At 39.9% G+C, this 21,353-nt stretch overlaps 1 protein-coding gene across 4 annotated transcripts in view; it reads right to left on the reverse strand.

The window, feature by feature from the left end:
• OSBPL8 (oxysterol binding protein like 8) overlaps positions 1–21,127 on the reverse strand; it is an 80,847-nt gene extending 59,720 nt beyond the window's left edge. The window contains exons 1-3 of one of the 4 annotated variants that reach the window (XM_060777426.2): positions 20,937–21,127; positions 6,306–6,394; positions 1,191–1,227 (exon numbers count right to left, since the gene is read on the reverse strand). In XM_060777426.2, the coding sequence (XP_060633409.2) occupies positions 1,191–1,227; positions 6,306–6,347 (79 nt within the window). In that variant the 5' untranslated portion in view covers positions 6,348–6,394; positions 20,937–21,127. Of the gene's footprint in view, positions 1–1,190; positions 1,228–6,305; positions 6,395–20,925 lie in introns of those variants that run through there. The other 3 variants (XM_060777425.2, XM_060777430.2, XM_067469101.1) reach the window with 3 other exon arrangements.
• Positions 21,128–21,353: the final 226 nt, after the last annotated feature.

Consider the following 21,353-nt stretch of genomic DNA (forward strand, 5'->3'; position numbering starts at 1 on the left):
ACTGCCATGCCTTGCTAACTATAGTGATATTTTTCAATTAGTTAAAGAGAACTGCTCCTCAGTTCATTGGTATCAGCTATCTGAGAAGGCATTAACAATGCATTTTAGCAGTCTTCCAACTGTTTGTGCCAGGAGGGGGAAAATGAAAGGAGCCTATTCATCCTTCACTTATCTTCTAAGTCAATTTCTATTACCATTACAGTATCAAAACTAGGGCAGTATGACTTTAAAAAGTAATATGGCGAGGTACAGTGACTATATAATACAATGTTGGGTTTGAGTATGGCTGCTTTTCCATTAAAACACCAATGTTAGCACTGAACATGCTTTTCAAACAGCATGAAAAATAAAACATCCATTTTGGACTAAAGATCATTCATCATTCTGCAGAAAGGCTTGCTTACTCATAAACAAATTTGCGTAGATTTAAAACAAAATGTATATGTTGCAAAGATTTGAACTATCCAATGACAGCATTGCTGTAATAAAATAATATCCCAGAAAAAGTCAAGACAGACTTATATATTGTTAAATTCATTAATCAAACATGAAAATGTTGACTGGGTGTAGACTAAATGTGTTTGCATATATCAAAAGGCCAAGTATATGTTTTAAACAACTGCAAGGTAATTTATTTCTTATGTATATGTAAAGAAAAAAACCCTAACCAAAATTGCTTTCACTTTACTAGTCCAACAGATTTAGACTGCAATATAACACAAAGTCAATAGCTGAAATTAATGAAGCCATCAAAGTGTGTCCAAGATCAGAACATGGCATTCACACATCATCAATTTTCAAATACATCAGATCATTTCTCATTTTCACATTATGCTATCTGTAGACAGTAAAGGCTATATTTAGAAGAAGACCATTCTTTCCTTTTGAAAAATTCTATAAATTTCATGATGCACTTAAGTCAACATATGGCCTGAAGTCACATATTTTACTTGTTACCTGGAGTATAATATCACCTTTTAAAGACACATCAGCCTTTAAGTTAAGACACAATAGCATGCACATGCATTTCAGTAGTTGAGTGATATTCTTCCCATTACTTGAGTTTCTAAATTCATTTTAAAATGTTCAGCATTCATTAATATTAGTAAGATGGGGAGAGGCCAATTAAATCAAGATTTAGCTTTATGAAAATTCAGCTTTTCAGAGGAGGTAGCAGAAATATTACTTACTTGAGGGTCCCTGCCAATCTTTGATCTCACCATGATTCTGAAGATGCGGTGCAATTGAGTACGAAGTACAGCAAACAAAAGCATCCAGGTCAAAAAATGGGGAGGGGATGAGCAACATGAGAGCCACAATAAAAGGGAAAGAAGAACAAGGGAAAGAGTATGTTAGTCTGGAATTAAAAATGCAACATGACAGAATTTTAATCAAGTAGCGCCAAAATAGGGGAAATGAAGCAAAACAAAAATCCACACAGGAAATAATGCTTAGCAAAGGCAACAATTAGCTATGCTAGAGTTAGTAAACAGCCCATATACCAATATTTTTGAAGTTATTTCTTATAAGGTATCATGTAACATGTCCAGTTTATTTGTTCACTCAAATACTCTAGCTACAGAAAAGAATGGAAGATTCATTTGTTTAATAAAGAAATAGTATTGAGATAGTTATTGCCACTACACTAGAACTCAATCATCTCATTTTCAGTCTGACAGTAGTTTGCTAAAGATTGTTGCAATGTGGCTTTCAAAACAACACATTGTATCCAATGTAGAAGTAGACCCAGAGATTTCACTTATGAAAATGACTGATGGTTACAAATGGGAGTGAAACAACAGGAAGCGAGACAAATCTACCCCTTGGAAGGGAAATAACACTCTTGAAAGATATTATGGGGAAAAGGTGTCTCCACTGAAGCTTTCTCACCAATTCTTGTTTCCACAACTAGCCAAATTTGTCAAAATCAAATTATCACAGGAACAGAAAGTAAGGTGAAATCTTCTGAACAAGGGCAAAGACAGCAAAACAAATACCACAAGGGTGTCAGCCCTTCCCTATGCTACCCAAAGTTTGTATTGTGTATATGTGTGTTTGTGTGGCTGGAATTACACTTTAAAATGTTCTGACATAGAAACAAATTCAACTTAAGAACAAACCTACACAACCTATATTGTTTGCAACTTGAGGACTGCCTGTACCCATTCTCATTATCAGCCAGTGCTTTTGTTAGTGCTTTTGTTTTTCTAATTTTTTCTTTATTAGTCTAAACTTGGTATATATCTTATAAGTACATCTTTTGCATATAAAAGTCTAAATGGTTTAGTATCTGTCTCCTCTAAATCTAAATGAGTTAATATCTGTATCCTCTAGATCAGGGGCCCTCGAACCTTTTAAACAGAGGGCCAGGTCACAGTCCTTCAAACTGTTGGAGGGCCGGATTATAATTTGAAAAAAAAAATGCAAATTCCTATGCACGCTGCACATATTTTATTTGTAGTGCAAAAAACACTTTAAAACAATACAATAATTAAAATGAAGAACAATTTTACTAAATACAAATTTATTAGTATTTCAATGAGAAGTGTGGGCCTGCTTTTGGCTGATAAGATAGGATTTTTGTTGTTGTTATTATTGTGTGCTTTCAAGTGGTTTCAGACTTAGGTTGACACTGAGCAAGGGCCAGATAAATGACTTTGGAGGGCCGTATCCAGCCCCCGGGCCTTCGTTTGAGGACCCCTGCTCTAGATGGAGCAGAGAGAGATCTCTGGTTGAAATTCAGAAGCTGCTGGCATTTGGTGAAGACAATATTGGCCTGGATTGATCATTTCCGCTCCCTATTTCTCCCCTATGTTCCACAATCTCATCTTGGGAACGTTGCCCTAGCAGCACCCCCATCTTTTATCTTTTAAAAAAAGAAAAGGAAGAAATGAATATAGTAAAAAAAATAACAAGTGTGCCCCCGATACAGATGGAAAGGTAAAAACAGATTCATCCATCTGAAGAAGTTGAACATAATTTGATTATTTCAAAAACACTGTCTCAGACTATTCACACATCTGTTTAGATATACATCAAGGTGCTTACACAATGGAAAAAGTTATCAGACAGCCTCTGTAACAAATGACCACAAAAATATCTTTAATTTCCCTGACCAATGTTGTCAATTTCCTTTAATATGTTCAATAATAATTCCATGCTACCTTTTTATAGATTGCACAAATATTAAAGCACTTTTTGGTAAAGACAGCTTTCAAACTTTACTGCAACTGGAGAAACACTTGAATTTGGGAGCTAAAGAGGAACCAGTATATTTTGCCACATGATTTGCTTTCTTTGAACTTTGGTGCTCTAATGTGTTTTGAGGAGGTTCCTTGGATATGGATGTTTGTTTTTGCTCTTCCATTCCATTTTTGACTGCTGATTTTTCTGTCTTTTTAGCTGGTTATTGGACTTCAGAATTATGCATAATTGTCTCCTTTTACTCTGCACTGTTTTGGAAACACTGCACTGCCTGTTTACATTATCACTCAGATTTATTAGCAGTCACTCTATAAATGACTCTCTTAGATTGAAAACGGAAACTAAGAACAATAAACCATAAACTTTGGGAATACAATACCTCACTGCTTTGAATTTGTTTGTTCTCCCCTGTGACAGCGATAATTTTTAACTGTGTTATAACAAAACAAGGGACAGCTAAATCAAACAAGGCCTTCAAACAGCTCGGAGTTGAGACTGCTATGGTCACCTTAGTGCAGTGGTTCTCAACCTGGGGTCCCCAGATGTTTTTGGCCCCCAACTCCCAGAAATCCTAACAGCTGGTAAACTGGCTAGGTATATTTTAATTACAGTTCCCTAACTTTTGACCAATGTTCATTACTGACCTTCTAGAAGAGGTAAACTTAGTATAGCATATGAAACTAAAACAGTACATCATTAAATTGATTTTTCTCTACAACTAAAACAGAATTATAAATAATTATTAATTGAAGTGGAATATAACAACAGAATAAAATTTAGCCAGTGTGATTACCAATGAAATGAAGCTTTTCTTACAAAATGGCACACAGAAAGAGAATAGAGACAACTGCATTTTAAAGATAACTGCATTTTAAAGATAAGATACAAATACTGTATTAACATCATTACTTACATGACGAAAAAGAGAAGAGAGCAGAACCACTACACTATCACTAACTTCTCAAACCTAGATGAATGCACAATTTCCAACAAGACAGACAGCGAAGCAGAAAAGCTAAGTGAAAAAGCTGATCATTCAAGATTACTGTAATGGCTTCTACGTAAATATTTCAGCACTGCACTGCATTTCTAATCACTTTCAAGTAGCTTCTAAGGAACAGGCTAACACAACCTTAGTAATGTCTACTTCTGTTGTCTCAACTTTATGAAGAGTAGTAAACTGTACACATTCAATCATGCTTAAAAATGAAAAAGCAGCTCATTCACAATTTGATAGCAGACATTTTGTTTCATGTTAATGTAGGTAATGTAGGTACATATGCAAGTATTTTTTTAAAAAATAAAACAAATTACCCTAATGTCTCTTTATGAAATGATTTTTCTATCCGCTAAACAAGTGCACACCTACATAATGTATAACCCACCAACATACTGCGTAACATAAACAAATGCACACCTACATAATGTGTAACCCACCAAGCCAAAATAATAACAGTCATATTTTGTACATAGTTATTGTCATCTGACACCCAGTAACAGAAAGTACCAGAAGCAGGTTTATTTCGCTCTTGGTAGCTTTTTTTCAGCTAGATGCAGAACTTCTTTTCTGATGTAGCAGACTGATATATCTTCCTTTCCAAAAATATCAGGGAGTGGCATCAAATTCATGCCTTTTGGCTGCAACTGTTTCCTTTTTTCTTGGAAACTTGTCACAGACTAGCCAATGGCTTGTAAATCATCACTTTAAGTAATACTGAATTACACTACATTAGGTTACAATTATGATTTCAGACTTAGGTCTTGCATTCTTGATGTGGGACCTATCATCCTTATTTTTTCAGTCTTCCAATACCAGCTATGAACCACCTGATCTTCCTTTTATTGGTTTGATATTGGTAGATTTGATACATAATTTTCAGTGAAAAATTAAATGATAAAGTCACCTGGAATGTCATCAAAGATTATGTTTTACTATAATGCCACCACGCATACATTGGAAGCACTATTCCACTGAGGTGCTGCCTTCTTTAGTTTTCTCATTTACTGGCTCAAACCAACTTTTAGTTCAAACTACTGTTATTTTCCTCTACCAAGAGTTTCAAATCAAAAGATGTAGATTGACAGTAAATTATTATCCATATATAAAAGTGTATTTCAACAGATAGGACAGAATATTCATTATTTTAAAACACTGGAAGAGAAGAGGCCAGTTCCTGCCATTTTACTGCACACTTCCCAAGGGGACATTGGAGTCCAAGGTGCTGGCGCTAGCCTACAAAGCCCTAAATGGTTCCGGCCCCACTTACCTCTCCAAACGCATTTCCACCTATGAACCGTCACAAACACTAAGATCTTCCGGGGAGGCCCTGCTCTCGGTCCCGCCTGCGTCACAGGCACGGTTGGCGGGGACGAGAGATAGGGCCTTCTCGGTGGTGGCCCCTCGGCTATGGAATGCCCTACCCACTGACATCAGACAGGCCCCTTCGCTGCTGGCATTTCGGAAGAAGGTTAAAACCTGGCTCTTTGAGCAAGCGTTTGGCTAATCAGTGCAATCGAACATAGGAAGACGGTAAATTGAACATAGGAATGGCACAAGGATTACGAGAATGGATTTTGTTTTGTTATCGAGGCATTATGTATTGATAATAATTGTGTAATTTGTTATAGTGTATGATATGTTTTTTAACTGTTAGTGTTGTGATAATTACATTGTGTAAACCGCATTGAATCGCCTAACAAGGCTGAGAAACACGGTATAGAAATGAAGCAAATAAATAAATAATAATAAATAATACTAGCTTTTATCTTTGCCTCTTACTACCTGTAAAAGAAAACAGAAGTAATCCAGTCTGTCATGTTTACTGAAATCTCTCTTTAGAATTAACTAAATATTATGTCCAAATTTATGCAAAAAAAGGTCTTAAAAAGGGGGGGTGATTTTAGAGGAGAGCTCAGTTCTTTTCCCGCTTTCCTCAAGCCTCGGGTATTCTAAAAAAGTAGATTGCCAATGTGTCATTATATAAAGCCCCTACTGCAAAGAGGGAACAGATCTTTAGTTTGCTGTCATACACTGTGTGCTTTAGGAAATGCCTCTTCTTTTGATCTATCAGTTGCCAGCCACTTTATACAAAATTACTCACCGAAACTCTATCAGGTTCTCCTTCAAACAAAACAGTCTCCATTCTGAAAGAGAACTTGTCTTTCTCTTACAATTTTTCCATTCTGCAACCTACAAAACAACCAAACAATGAATTATTGACTATTGTTATCAACTTTGAAGAATAATGCAATAATACACTTTATATATTTTACCTCTACAAAATCTAAGCACATACAATATTTAAAGAGAACACATTAATAAAAAGACATAAGAGATAGTAAAGAAATGTCCAAGTTTTGTCTTTGGTTACACTGCATAGACTGTATCAACATACGTAATGGAAGTACTAGGTTTGAGTCCAAATCAGTTTGAACAAAAATGATTTGTAATATTCAATGATTATATAAAATATCCGCAAACAGAATGGGGAGGAAGGAGCCACAAAGCCTGACAAAATGGCTTAAGGGAGCCAGATTGTATCAGTTCCTGGAGAGGAAGGAGTTAAGTCTGCAATATACCTGAGGCAGGGATCTGCCCATCTAGTCTTTTCTCCTTTCCCAGCAAAAGCAGCATCCCTCCATTTCTTTTTGGAAAGTTTCCTCCTCCAGAGAGGGTACTGCTGCCCTGCTGGGAACTCACTTTCCCAGCAGCACTTGCACAGGGTGGGGATTGAAAAGTATGAGTTCCTCTCAGGGCATGATAGGAGTCTAAGTTTCTCTCTCTCTAGTTTCTCAGCCAATAAAAAGCCTGGTTGTGTCCATGCTCTGATTGGCTGAGAATGGACACAACCAGGGACTACAATTCCCAGAACAATTTGTCTTATTTTTAAAAATGTTATGTTAAAACTTAAAGAAATTCTAAACAATCAGTAGATTGGTGAATTGTTTGAAACTTGGCAGGCCGGCAGTTGCCTAAAACTGAGGTAGGCTTCATGCAGATAGGCCTTTAAATGACTGAGGGTTGAGCCTTTAAAATTCCCCATTGTAGCCAATGGGCAAATCTTTGCCAAATGAAAGCGGCAACATCCCTCCGCATTCGAGTAATTTCCCAGTAAACAGAATGAGGGGTCAGCTCACAATGGATGCTGAAACTGCATGCCTTTTGGTCGAATTGCATGTCTCTAGGAAATACATTGTCAACAATGATTGTTTTAGCGTAACACATAATACAGGGTGAGGCAGCATAACGTCTTTTTTTAAAATGTGCGCCATTCAGTTGGTTGAAGACGTAGCAGAGCGCTAGTGGTCTCGTTCGAGAGGCGGGAGTATAAAGTTTTGTCCTGACACAGTTCAGTCGCCATCATGCATTGGAACTGTGAGGAGCGTGCTTTTGCCGTTGAGACCTACTTTTCGAGCGGATTTAGAGTGGCTAGCCCACTCTCCAGATTTGGCCTCTTGTGATTTTTTTCTATGGGGTTTTTTTGAAATCCCTAGTTTATGTGAACCGTCCAAGGACCCTACAAGATTTGAAGACCAACATCCAGGAAGAAATAGCCAACATAACGCCTGCTATGCTGGCAAGTGTCATGACAAACAGCAGAAATCGGTTTACTCAGTGTATGGAGAATGGAGAATGGGGGACGTCACCTACCTAATTTGATCTTCAAAACTACATAAAACTAAACTTTAGGTATGCGCCTACATTATAAAAAAATAAAAAATTCTGATTCATACAATGGGTTTTATTAAGTTTTGAAAAAAGGAAGTTATGCTGCCTCACCCTGTATATTTTGTATTGGTCAAGTTTATGGACACATTGTATTTGCTAAAATTGCTATGACTGTTGGCTTAATGTAGATAAAACTATGCTTTGCTCAAAATTCAGAACAAGAAGTGCTATTCAGTAATGTCATTGTAATAAAACTTAGAAAAAAGTTTTTAAAATCAATGGCTTTTTATTAGTATATCTGTAAAGTGACAAAACAAAAAGCAAAGCAAAATGTGCATGGTAGGTTTCCTCAACTTGTAGCCATAAATGTCTTGAGGTACAATCAACTCCAACATGGCATGGACAATGGATCAGAATTAGGGAAACTGTAGTCCAAGAAAAGGTTCCCAAGCTTTCCTTCTCTGGTTGTTTCCATTTTCCAAATAATTGAAACAACTGCAAACTGTAGGCCAGGTAAGAGAGCAGGCTCCTAGTTTTAATCAATAAACTACAATAAGGTCAAAATCCTTTCTCTCTGATCATACCCTACTCTCTTGTTACTCACTCCGCATTCTAAAGTTAAGTTATACAATTATAGTCTCAGTATTCTCTGAGCCACTAAGTTTTAAAGATTAGATCTGATTTTGGACTGAGTCTTAAGTTGGGTTTTTACATCATAAGAAGCTGTAATTTAAACAACATATCTTCATCAATATTGAATAATGGAAGGAGCAAAAAGCCCACTTTGTTTCTGAACTTTTTTTTGTCATGTCAGAAGCGACTTGAGAAACTGCAAGTCGCTTCTGGTGTGAGAGAATTGGCTGTCTGCAAGGCCATTACCAGGGGACTCCTGTATCTTTGATGTTTTTTATCATCCTTGTGGGAGGCTTCTCTCATGTCCCTGCATGAGGAGCTGGAGCTGATAGAGGGCGCTCATCCGCACTCTCCCAGGATTTGAATCTGCAAACTTCAGTGCTGCTGGCACAGGGGTTTAACCCACTGCGCCACCAGGGGCTCCATATCCATTAAACTATCTATTAGTTTCTGAACTAATCAACAATGTTTCTCAGAATAATATCCTTATTCTCTCAACTAAGCATAATAATAACTATGACCAACCTTCCAGAATTCTGACTGGCTGCTATTGAAAAGATTTTTTTCCTGGAAAGCTCAGAAGCAGATACCACCTTAGTATATGTTCATAGTACTCTGTATTAACTGGTGTATTTTTTCTGCAAATGAAACTCTCATTGAAATGCAGCAGCAACTGGTAGTGAAGCATCATTACAGGTGCAGTATTTCTTTCGCCAATGGTATGAGTTTTTCACTGAAATGGAGACTTCTAGCTTTCTACTAAGAATTTTACCTCTAGGGCTTTCCTGAATAATACTGAAGATGGAATCAAAGAATTTTAATAATCTATGATTGTTCATGAAAATATATAGCTGGGGGTCACCTAGTAAGCAATTGGTAAACACTGAAATTCCTTTCTAGCAGAAACTGAATAACATTGCTTACAAAAACAATCCATCTGGATTGGACAGATTAATTGCAACACTGGTTTTTTTCTCCATGAAAAAGACATAAGAACATAAAAGAGCCCTTCTATTTCAGACCAAAGGCCTATCTATCTCCGGGTTGTCAAGCTCTTTTCCTCAAGGATCACATTGGCCTTATGGTTACCTTCAAAGGGCTGTTAAATCCATGGGCAGAGAATCTATAGACACATAGGACCAACTATAATTTTTAATATAGTCATCAGTACTCTTTAGGTTTTACCCAATTTGTGTCCTCAGATGTTACTGAACGATAAATCCCATCACTTTTAATTATCCACCATGTGGACAGGGTATAATGGGAATTGCAACCCAACAGCACTTGTGATTCTGAGGTTTGGAAAAGGCTAAAATACATTTTTGAATACAAACAATCTATCCACAAGCCTCATATCTAAATTCAAAGTCCACTATTCAGACTAAACTGAACAAACTTCAGCCTTCCAGATAGTACTATATCCCAACTCTCATTAGCTCTGGTCATGGTGTCTAATGATCAAGAATACATGAATTGTAACCCAGCAACTTGAGGGCCTCTTAAAATGACAGGGTGTGACAGATTTGGCCCACAGGCCTTGAGTCTGACACATGTGGCCTATCTAGTCTAATATTGCTCTTACAATGGGCAAATGGCTGCTTGTGGGAAGCTTCATACAGGATCTAAACACTACAGCAGCATCCTCATGTTTTCAATAATGTGCATGCTGCTTCTGGTACTGGAAGTAATTTACAGCTATCATTAAATAAAGCTGCTGATGCCAGGGAGTTTAAGAAAAGGATGTGAAATTGCATTCTTCCCCTTCAGGTGTACGTCTTTTCCACCTTTGCTAAAATTTATACATAAGTTCAAGGGCTGTTTGGGAATTTATTTTTACCCAAATTTTTAGGTTGCTAGGAAATGCTATATAGTTTTAGTCATAGTATATGTTTATTCGACCTTCAGATTTGTTTTGTAAAAATTCAACAGTTCAAAAACATTAACAGGGGGAAAAACCCACTACCACAAAGCAATGCTAAGAGAAATAGAGCAAGTTGAAAACAGTATTGACAGAAAGCTGCTGCAGCAGGTTTAAATTTCAGAAACTTTGGGTAAATTAAAAATCATTGTTTATATGGAATTAGATTTTGTCTCAAACAGACTTCCTGGGGAAACAATATCTTAGAGAGGACCATAGCTGAAGAGATCCTTTTGTAGTTACTACCTGCCAATATTATGATGAAAGGGCACCTAGAATTAGGCATGGGACTATTCTAATATCAGGTTCATGTAGCGACTACTAGGTCATGAGATGAAGACCACCTCAGGAATGAAAACTGATGTGCAGGAATAGAGATTACTAGAATTATATATGCACAAACTCAACATGTAGAATTCAGTTCCCCTAAATTACTGGTATGCATGTCAATACCAACCAGAAAATGACTTCTTATCTTGTATAGTTCACTGGGTCTCCAACAAACAAAAAACCCGCCAAAACAAAAACCACAAAGACAAGAAGGTTCTGACAAAAAAAAAAAAAAAACCAGAGCCCGAAAATGTTCAATAAAATGTTACCAGAAAGGAAATAGAAGCATAATTGAAGCGAAGCTTATAAATCTTTAGTCAGTCTCTGAACATGCATGACTGTCACGCTGAGAAGCTTTCCTCTATATGTCTCTGGAATCACTTCCCTCTTTATGAATTTTGAACAGGTAGACAGGCAAAAAAGGCTGCAACCCTTTGGGCAGAATTTGGTCCATTTAGTGATCCTTCCTTGCATTATTCCTTAGGATTCCTGGCGTACCAGTCAAACATCTGCACTATTATACGAAATGCTTAATCACTGTGAGAGTGCAAAACTACTATTTTTAGCCACTCTATTTTGTTTTATAAGCAAGAACAGCTTATTTCCAGATAATCACTGCTTCCTCTCTTGCCAACGCCAAAGTATTTGCAACACGTTTATCAAAAATATTCCAACGGTATGACTGGCCAACTGTTTCTTTGAAACATATACAGGCAGTTCCCAAGTTTACAAACATCCAATTGACAAATGACTCACAGTTAAGGTTAGGGGCAAGACAACAGAAAGCGAGAGAAATCTAGCACTCAGAAAGAAAATTAACACCTGGAAGAGTTATCATGGAAAAAGGGTGTCTCCACTGAAGGTTTATCATCAATCTTTATTTCCACAACATGCCAATTTTTTTCAAAATCCAATTATCTCAGGGACAGAAAGCGAGGTGAAATCTTTTGAACAGGGACACAGACAGCAAAGCAAATGTCACAGGGTGTTAAACCTTAGCTATACTATCTAAAACAAAACTACACACACACACATATATGTCTGGATGTCCACTATAAAAATGTGCGTGTTCCGGCTTACATATAAATTCAACTTAAGAACAAACCTACAGTACCTATCTTGTTCATAGCTCGGGGACTGCCTGTACTTTGAATGCTGCAGTCTTTAAAACACAGGTACAGAATCACAAAGCAAAGAAATTAGTTGGAAAGTCCATCCTTTCTGTATGCATACCCCCTAGCCATCTGAACTGCAGTTAAGAGGATTTCTATATTTCACAATCTGAAGTGCACTGACATCCTCACGATACAACTTCCTACCAAGTCAATTCCATTTGGCCAACTCCCTTTCAACTGCTACCATATCCACAATTTTTTCCTTGATTATTCTGAAAATCCAAATAGGTTTTGATATAAGTGCTGATCAATATGTTTTTGATAGTTTAGAATAATTTTAACGCATTGATTTTATGAATTTTAGTCTTTTACTAGCTTGGGGACGCGGCGCTGCCCGAGTTATTTGAGAAAGGCATTGTTGTCTGTGCTTCAAGTTTCGTCTAGATCCAATGTTGGCTGGGTTTAGTGGGTGCTGGTGAAGTATAGCTCCATGGTCCATCCTCCTCCAAACCGCACCAAAATGTAAAATGGGTCATGGGGGCTCAGGGTGCCAAGTTAAGTCTTGATCAGTCATAGGTGTGGGTCGCAATGGTCTTAGGAAGCGAGTGAAGCTACTGTGTCTCATCATCCATTGTCTATTGGCCCACAAACCCCACCCAGACATAGAGTGGGTCATGGGGGCTCTGTGTGTCAAGTTTGCTCTTGATCAGTCATTGGTGTGGGTTGCAGTGGTCTCAGGAAGTGACTCAAAGTACTGCCACTCCCATCATCCATGGTCCACCTTCCTCTCAACTGCAGCAGAATGTAGAGTGGGCCATGGGGGCTCTGTGTGCCAAGTTTGGTTTTTATCAGTCATTGGATGGTGGGTCACAGTGGTCTTGGGAAGTGAGTAAAGGTACTGCAAGTCCTATCACCCATGGTCTGTCCTCCTCCAAATTGCACCAGGATGTGGAGTGGGTCATGGGGGCTGTGTGTGTCTTGTTCGGTCTTTATCAGTCATGTGATGTGGTTTGCAGTGGTCTCTGGAAGTGACCACATGCCCCACCTTTCATGGTTGTCCTCCCCCAAACTGCACCAGAATGTAGAGTGGGTCGTGGGGGCTCTGTGTGCCAAGTTTGGTCTTTATTGGTCATTGGATGAGGTTCGCAATGATCTCAGGAAGTGAGTGAATGTACTGCAAATCCCATCATCCATGTTCCATCCCCCTTAAAACTGCACCAGGATGTAGAATGGGTCATGAGTGCTATGTGTGCCAAGTTTGGTCATGGTCTGTGATTTGTAGGGGTTCTGTGGGAAGTGAATCGGGTGAAGGTACTGCAAATCCCATCGTCCGTAGTCCATCCTGTCCCAAACAGGTTGTAAAGTGGGCCATTGGGCCTCTGTGTGTCAAGTTTGGTTCTGCAGAGAGCAGAGATTTAGTTGCATTGTCCAGAGGCTCACAAGAACAATGCAAACAAAATGATCAAGGGGAGCATATTAACTATAGACTGTATGCAAACATACTTGGCAGTGAAATCATTTCTATGAAGTTTATAAGATTCTGAAGTTCTTCCAAAAGAAAAAAGGCAACAATTTTTTAAAAGAATTTAAGTAGGAAATTTTCTAACTAAATCACACAATTACAGCACAATTACATCACAATTTAGAATGAAATATAAAATAACTAACTTGCATTAGTAAAATACCCCAGAAATTTAATGGTGGCACTTCACAATAGATAAAAAAGAAATCATCACCTAATGCTCAACTACAAGCTCATGTTGATGTGCCTGAGAATTATAGCACTGGAGATTTTAGGTCACATCCAGTGCTGTTCCTCACTTGACAAAAGTTTATTTGATCCAGCAGTGGATTTGCAAACCAAAATGGTGTGGGTGAGATTTCTGACAATTCCTCATTTTTCTTGAAACTCCCCTGCACCATCTTATGTCATCCATCGTGTCCCTTAACCTTTTGGACAACATGTTTGATGATGCAGGAAGGTGGGGACAAAAAACAAACAAACCAATGAAGGAATGTCAGTAGATACACCCATAGCTAAATTATGAGAGGTGGGTGAAAAGTCTTAAGCCTAACTGTGATACAGTTATCTGATAATAATGAAACTTCACAACTATTCCACCCACTCCCTTTTCAATTCAACACACGTTTCCCATCTGGTTCAAGGTATTTATTTATCGTGTCAGGGACAGACCAAACAGTTGCATTGCATTTTTTAACAAACAAACAAAACACAAAGTTTGCAAGCTTGGTAGTTGATTAAATGTCCTTTGACCAATAGCTGGCTACTTGGAGTGCCTCTGGTGTTGCTGCAAGAAGGTCCTCCATTGTGCATGTAGCAAGGCTCAGGTTGCATTGCAGCAGGTGGTCTGTAGTTTGCTCTTCTCTACACTGGCATGTCGTGGATTCCACTTTGTAGCCCCATTTCTTAAGGTTGGCTCTGCAACTTGTGGTGCCAGAGCGCAGTCTCTTCAGTGCCTTCCAAGTCACCCAGTCTTCTGTGTGCCCAGGAGGGAGTCTCTCATTTGGTATCAGCCATTGGTTGAGGTTCTGGGTTTGAGCCTGCCACTTTTGGGCTCTCGCTTGCTGAGGTGTTCCAGCGAGTGTCTCTGTAGATCTTAGAAAACTATTTCTTGATTTAAACCATTGACGTGCTGGCTGAGATGAGCTGGAGATGACACTGCCTTGGTCCTTTCACTATTGGTTGCTACTTCCCCGTGGTGCAATACCGGCTAAACGGTGTAATTTCTCCAGTGGTGTAGGGTACAGACACCCCGTGATAATGCGGCATGTTTCATTAAGAGCCACATCTACTGTTTTAGCGTGGTGAGATGTGTTCCACACTGGGCGTGCTTACTCAGCAGCAGAGTAGCATAGCGCAAGGGCAGATGTCTTCACTGTGTCTGGTTGTGATCCCCAGGTTGTGCCAGTCAGCTTTCGTATGATATTACTTCTAGCGCCCACTTTTTGCTTGATGTTCAGGCAGTGCTTCTTGTAGGTCAGAGCACGGTCCAGAGTTACTCCCAGGTATTTGGGTGCATTGCAATGCTCCAGTGGGATTCCTTCCCAGGTAATCCCCAGAGCTCGGGATGCTTGTCTGTTCTTAAGGTGAAAAGCACATATCTGTGTTTTAGATGGGTTAGGGATCAAGGTTAACCAACCCTTTGAAAAAAAATATTTCTCCAATGAGTTGCACCAGTCATTCATGGCATTGTCAGATAGGAAATGCTTTCCTTTCAGGCTTTTTGTTGTGCATAACCGCATGTACAAGTCCAGGTGAAATTCCCAGCTCTTCTTCTATGAATCATTGTGTCACTTTATGGTCCTACATGATCATGTTGTGCACTCATGCCACATTCTCATCCACTGTTGCAAGATTTGCAACACGGTTCTGACTACTGGGAGTTGCAGTTTTTCCTGATGTCCCATCCTGTCCCACCATAATTAGAGGTCAGCACTTCACATGCAGCCAAAATTTGGTGGGAAGCATGATGAAGAGTTGCCCTTCCCCAGAAATTATTTTTGTCATCCCATAGTGGCTCTTTCACAGGTAGGCTCAGGTCTTTTCATCTACCCCTCATACAGTCCATAGAAGTAGCTGTAAAAGAAAACCTGCCTGGTCTCAAATAATGAGAGCCAAAAGAACTAAAAGTGCAAGAAAAGTTGGTACAATGCTTGTAAGAACAGCTGGAACAATGAGAAAATATTTCAAGAAGGTATCCAAAGAACTTTCAATTTCATATCAAAGAAAAAGTAAATCATTGTCATTCAATAAAATGGGCATGAATTAAGCAAAATAGAGTAGATTAAGACTCTAAGACACGTGGCTTTTTGTAGTATCTAGTTTTTAGTATTGCCTTTCTCTGAAATATAGCCTTTAGGCCCTGGTAATCCTTGATAGTTTTCTTTTGAAATACTATGTCTGACCCTGCTAAGCTTCCAAGGTCAGACTGGATCAGATGCCTTCAAGATATCTTAATAGGACCTAAACATGTTGATAATGACCAAAGTGGGTTTGTAAACTTGCAATCTCATTTAAAACTCTCTATTTTCAAATACATGATTTACTGTAGTGATTTTTATAACTAAGCAATCTACCAGAAGTGTTCTCTGTTTCAGTTTTTCAATTTTTTTTAAAATGTGGATTACTTGCATATACATAATGCTATATACTGACGATGTGATGCAAGTCCAAAAATGTTTTATATACACCTTACACAAAATCCTGAAGGTCATTTAATGCACCAAATTTTTAATAATGTTGTGCATGAAACAAAGTTTGCTTACACTGAATCATCAGAAAGAAAGGTTTCACTATTTCAGCCACCCACATAGATGATTTTGGAGGATTTCAGAATTCAACATACTCAACCTGTATATGGTATCTTAAACTACACAATTAAAAAAGATAATGCAGTTTCTATTTACTGTAGGAGTAGGTTTTGACATAGAATTTCCAACAACCCTAACCAGCAGGACTTACGAAAATTATAGACCCAACATTTCTGAAGAATTACAGCTACCTACTTTGATTTTATTGGATCAACATGATTAATATAGAAGGGTTTGTTCAAAACCAAAAGACTATAATGAGCACACAGGGATGCAGCTGACAAGTCCACATTGCTCAATCGTCTCACCTCAAGACATTCCATTCTCTTCTGAAGCAGCCAAAAGGGAGTTGCCTACCTATCCTATTGCTTGCAAATGCCAACATATAACCAAAGTCACACCCTGGATTCTGGAAGCAACCTCCATGGAAATTTAAGGGATTATGCTTCTAGGAAAATGTGTACGGAATCAACAACAAAACGCATTCACAATATATGAGCAGACAAACAAATATATCTTTGCAGAATAAACAATATGCCTGCTATCTCGCAGGAAGTGAGCCTCTCAGTAAACAAATGACCAAACTATCTACACCACAGTGTTGACTAACAGGGAGGAGAAAAGCTAAGTACTGAAAAGTCAGGTTATGTGACTACCAATTACAGAAGACATTGGCAAGAACATCAAAAGGCGTACTGTTTCTTTGCAACTGACTTGACACAAGCCTTATGCTTGCTTCTTTTGCTTACTTAATCTTCTTAGAGTGCCTTTTGCATTTTTCCCAGGTGCTTCAAGGAGTTTCACCAGGCAGCCCTGCAAAGGGCCAGGGCAGGTGTTAGTCCTGCACTACAGCCGGAAGACAGCCAACAAAGAAATACTGCTTGTTCATCCCCATATTTCAAGGGAAATCTCAGAAAACCAAGCCTGCCTATGATCAAATACCAAATCTGTGACTTCAGATTAAGCATGATACATTCATCTATAATTTGGGGACAATATACAGGTCAAGCATGCTTTATTTGGATTTCTGAAACACTCCAAAACCTAGATTGTGCACATGGACATCTGAGATAGCGACACCTCTGCTTTCTGATCCGTCAATGTATACAAACTTTACATGGTGCATAAAATTACTTTCAGGCCATGTGCATATGAAACATCAATGAATGTGGCATTTAGGATCGGACCCTATCTCCAAGGTATCTCATGATGTACATATATAGAGATACAGTAGACTCTCAGTTAACTCTATATATGTGGATATATGAAACATCAATTAATCCTGTGTTTAGATTTGGATGCCATCTCTAAGCTATCTTGTGATGTATGTATATGGAAATACAGTAGACTCTCAGTTAACTGTATGTGTGTGTGTGTGAAACATCAATGAATGTTGTGTTTAGACTTAGATGCCATCTCCAAGAGATCTCATGATGAACGTATATGGAAAGACAGCAGACTGTCAGTTAACTGTACACACACACATATATATCAGAGTGTTTGTGTGTGTGTGTGAAACATTAATGAATGTTGTGTTTAGACTGGGATCCCATCTCCAAGACATCCCATGATGTACATATGGTATATCAAAATACAATAAACTCTCTGTTAACTGCATATATGTGTGTATATGAAACATCAATGAATGTTGTGTTTAGACTTGGATCCTTTCTCCAAGACATCTCATGATGTATGTATGTGGAAATACAGTACTCTCTGTTAACCGTGTGTGGGTGTGTGTATGAAACATTAATAAAAGCTGTATTTAGACTTGGAGCCCATCTCCAAGATATCTCATGATGTATGTATATGGAGATACAGTAGATTCTAAGTTAATTGAATATATGTGTATGTATACATGAAACATCAATAAATGTTGTGTTTAGACTTGGATCCCATTTCCAAGATATCTCATGATGCACATATATGGAAACAGTACTCTCAGTTAACTGGCACCCATGGGGATTGGTAGATGCTGGGTGAATGTATCTTCAGGTTGCTTGAGAGTTACTATTAAAATGGGCTTAATTAATCCTATACCTGATACTATACCATAAATTCTGTATTGACTTGATATTAATACTGAAATAGTCATTAAAAGAGAAATAAAAACAAATTGAACTCAATGTTCCTGTTTTAATGTATTATAAAAAAAATTAAAAGTATTATATCTTTGAATTTTGTTGCCATTTGCTTGAGAGTGCCGGCTGCTTGAGTTCCAGTTAACTGACGGTCCTTCCATAGCACCATATATCCCAGAATATCAAGGCAGGCAATCCCACAATATCTGCTTTGAACTGGGTTACTGGAGTCCACACTGCCACATAGTAAGGTAAAGGTTTTCCCCTGACATGAAATCTAGTCATGTCCGACTCTGGGGGTTGGTGCTCATCTCCAACACTAAGCCGAAGAGCCGGCGTTGTCCGTAGACTCCTCCAAGGTCATGTGGCATGAAGCACTGTTACCTTCCCACAGAATCAGTACCTATTCTAGCCAACCTAGCATGTTTTTGAACTGCTAGGTTGTCAGAAGCTGAAGCTAACAGCGGGACCTTTTGATCAACAAGCTCAGTGGTTTAACCCACTGTGCCACTGGGGGCTCCACACTGCCATATATTCCAGTTCAAAGCCAATAATGTGAGACCTAACCGGTTTGGGACTCGCCTACCTCCATGACTGCATCTCCTACCACCAACCTGCATGATCTCTCCGATCCACCAGGGACACTCTCCTCTTGCCTCTTGCTCTATCACAGGCAAGACTAGTGGGAATGAGAGAGAGAGCCTTCTCCGCTGTGGCTCCCTGTCCTTGGAACTCACTATCTGATGAGATTAGGCAAACCCCCTCCTTAGCAGACTTCAAGAAAAATCTGACAACCTGGCTTTTCCGATGTGCCTTTGGAGAGTGGCCACCCATCCCATTTGTGTTGCCCCATCTATAGTGTTGCCCCTATGATGCACTTTTCCCCATTCCAAACTGAAAGCCTTACCCCACTGTTTTATTTTCTCCCCTCACTTACATATCTCCTATTCCTACCTCACACAGGGTTTTATCACTTTATCTTGTCTGTTTGGCCTACCCATCCTGTTCGATTTAATATTGTGTGAATTTGCTTTATTATTTCATTTTGTTATTGTAATTTATTTTCTGATGCATTTTGTTTTTTGTATTCTGTACTTTACTGTGCTGTATTGTATTTTTAAAGGGCTTGGCCTCATGTTAGCCGCGCCGAGTCCCCACTGGGGAGATGGTGACAGGGTATAAATAAAGATTATTATTATTATTATTATTATTATCATTATTATTTTATTCAGCTGTGTGGAAGGGGCCTGAGAGTCTGCTGTACAAAGAATACCTAAAACCATACTCCAAAGGATTTCTAGACTGAAGAAGTTTCAAATGCCTTCACATCTGGCGCACCTTTTGCTAAAGGAAAGCCGTGTTTTGTTTAGTATCTTGCTGAGAGGAGATATGATAGCCATGTATAAATATGTGAGAGGAAGCCACAGGGAGGAGGGAGCAAGCTTGTTTTCTGCTTCCCTGGAGACTAGGACGCAGAACAATGGCTTCAAACCACAAGAAAGGAGATTCCATCTGAACACGAGGAAGAACTTCCTGACTGTGAGAGCTGTTCAGCAGTGGAACTCTCTGCCCTGGAGTGTGGTGGAGGCTCCTTCTTTGGAAGCTTTTAAACAGAGGCTGGATGGCCATCTGTCAGGGGTGATTTGAATGCAATATTCCTGCTTCTTGGCAGGGGGTTGGACTGGATGGCCCATGAGGTCTCTTCCAACTCTTTGATTCTATGTGTACAGTACCTCTTAATCAGTTCAGAATGTAGATTGCTATATCCCAGGCATGGGCAAACTTGGACCCTCCCTCTAGGTGTTTTGGACTTCAACTCCCACCATTCCTAACAGCCTCAAGCCCATTCCTTTTCTCCCTAAGCCACTTAAGAGGCTGTTAGGAATGGTGGGAGTTGAAGTCCAAAACACCTAGAAGGAGGGCCCAAGTTTGCCCATGCCTGGGATATAGCAGTCTACATTCCGGTCTGATTAAGAGATACTGTACACAACTTACTTACTTAGGCGATCCCTCGCTTTCCGAGGATGATTGTCTTCCAATATTCTTGTGGGTCCGTATGTGGCTGTGGAGCCCTATTCTTGCTCTGCATCCTCTTCCGCAGTGAGGGCATTGGTTTCCAGGTGGAAGGCGGTCTCTGCCGGGGTTGGCTTGACGCACCTTCCTCTTGGCACGCTTCTCCCTTTCGCCCTCCATTCGTGCCTCCTCAAATTCTGCAGCACTGCTGGTCACAGCTGGCCTCCAGCTGGAGCGGTCAAGGGCCAGGTTGTACACAACAAGACCCTAAACAAAACACGGCTTTCCTTTGGCCAAAGGTGCGCCAGATGTGAAGCCATTAGAAACTCTTCAGTTCAGTAATGCAGCAGCACGAGGAGCCTCTGTCATTGGGGTGGGTGATTATTATGATGGTGATGCTCAAGGCTCCCAGAAGTGAGAGGCAGGCATAAGCCCAAGGTCACGCCACGCAGCCAGGCTCCCGACCACCACAGAGAGAGAGAGGGAAGGAAGGAAGGAGGGAGGCCCATGAGGGAGGCTTTTCCCCGGCTGCCCCCTCCCGCCCCACCCCTTCCTTCGCATCCCTCCCCAGAGCCAGCGGGACGACAACGAGGCGAGGCTCCCTTCTCCCTTGCTTCGTTTCCCTCTTACCTCCTCCTCACCCGATCCGGGCCTTGAGCTGCCGCCTCCAGAAAGAGCCACGGCCGAAGCGACGAGATGCTCGAGGTTCAAAGAGGAGAAAAAAAAAGGAAAGGAAAACTAGAGTTGCCGAGAAAGGCTCGGGACCCTCAATTGCGCACGCGCGCCGCTCGCGCCGGCTGGAAAGCAAGCCGCGCACGCGCACATACACACACACACACACCCCGCGCGCGCGCACCCCTCTTCTTTTTTTTTGTTGTTGTTGCAGACTCGAGCGCGCACGCGCGACTCACGACAAAAATGGAAAGGAGGGGGAATAGAGAGAGAGAGAGAGAGAGGGCAACCGCAGCCACGCCCTTGGGAGGCCTCACGTGACTGGGGGCATCCTTCGTACGGAGGGAAGTAGGCTCTCAGGCGTCGCCCCTGGGCTCTCCGGAAGG

The sequence above is a fragment of the Anolis sagrei genome, chromosome 5 (genome assembly GCF_037176765.1).
Source record: "Anolis sagrei isolate rAnoSag1 chromosome 5, rAnoSag1.mat, whole genome shotgun sequence".
Taxonomy (NCBI): Eukaryota; Metazoa; Chordata; class Lepidosauria; order Squamata; family Dactyloidae; genus Anolis; species Anolis sagrei.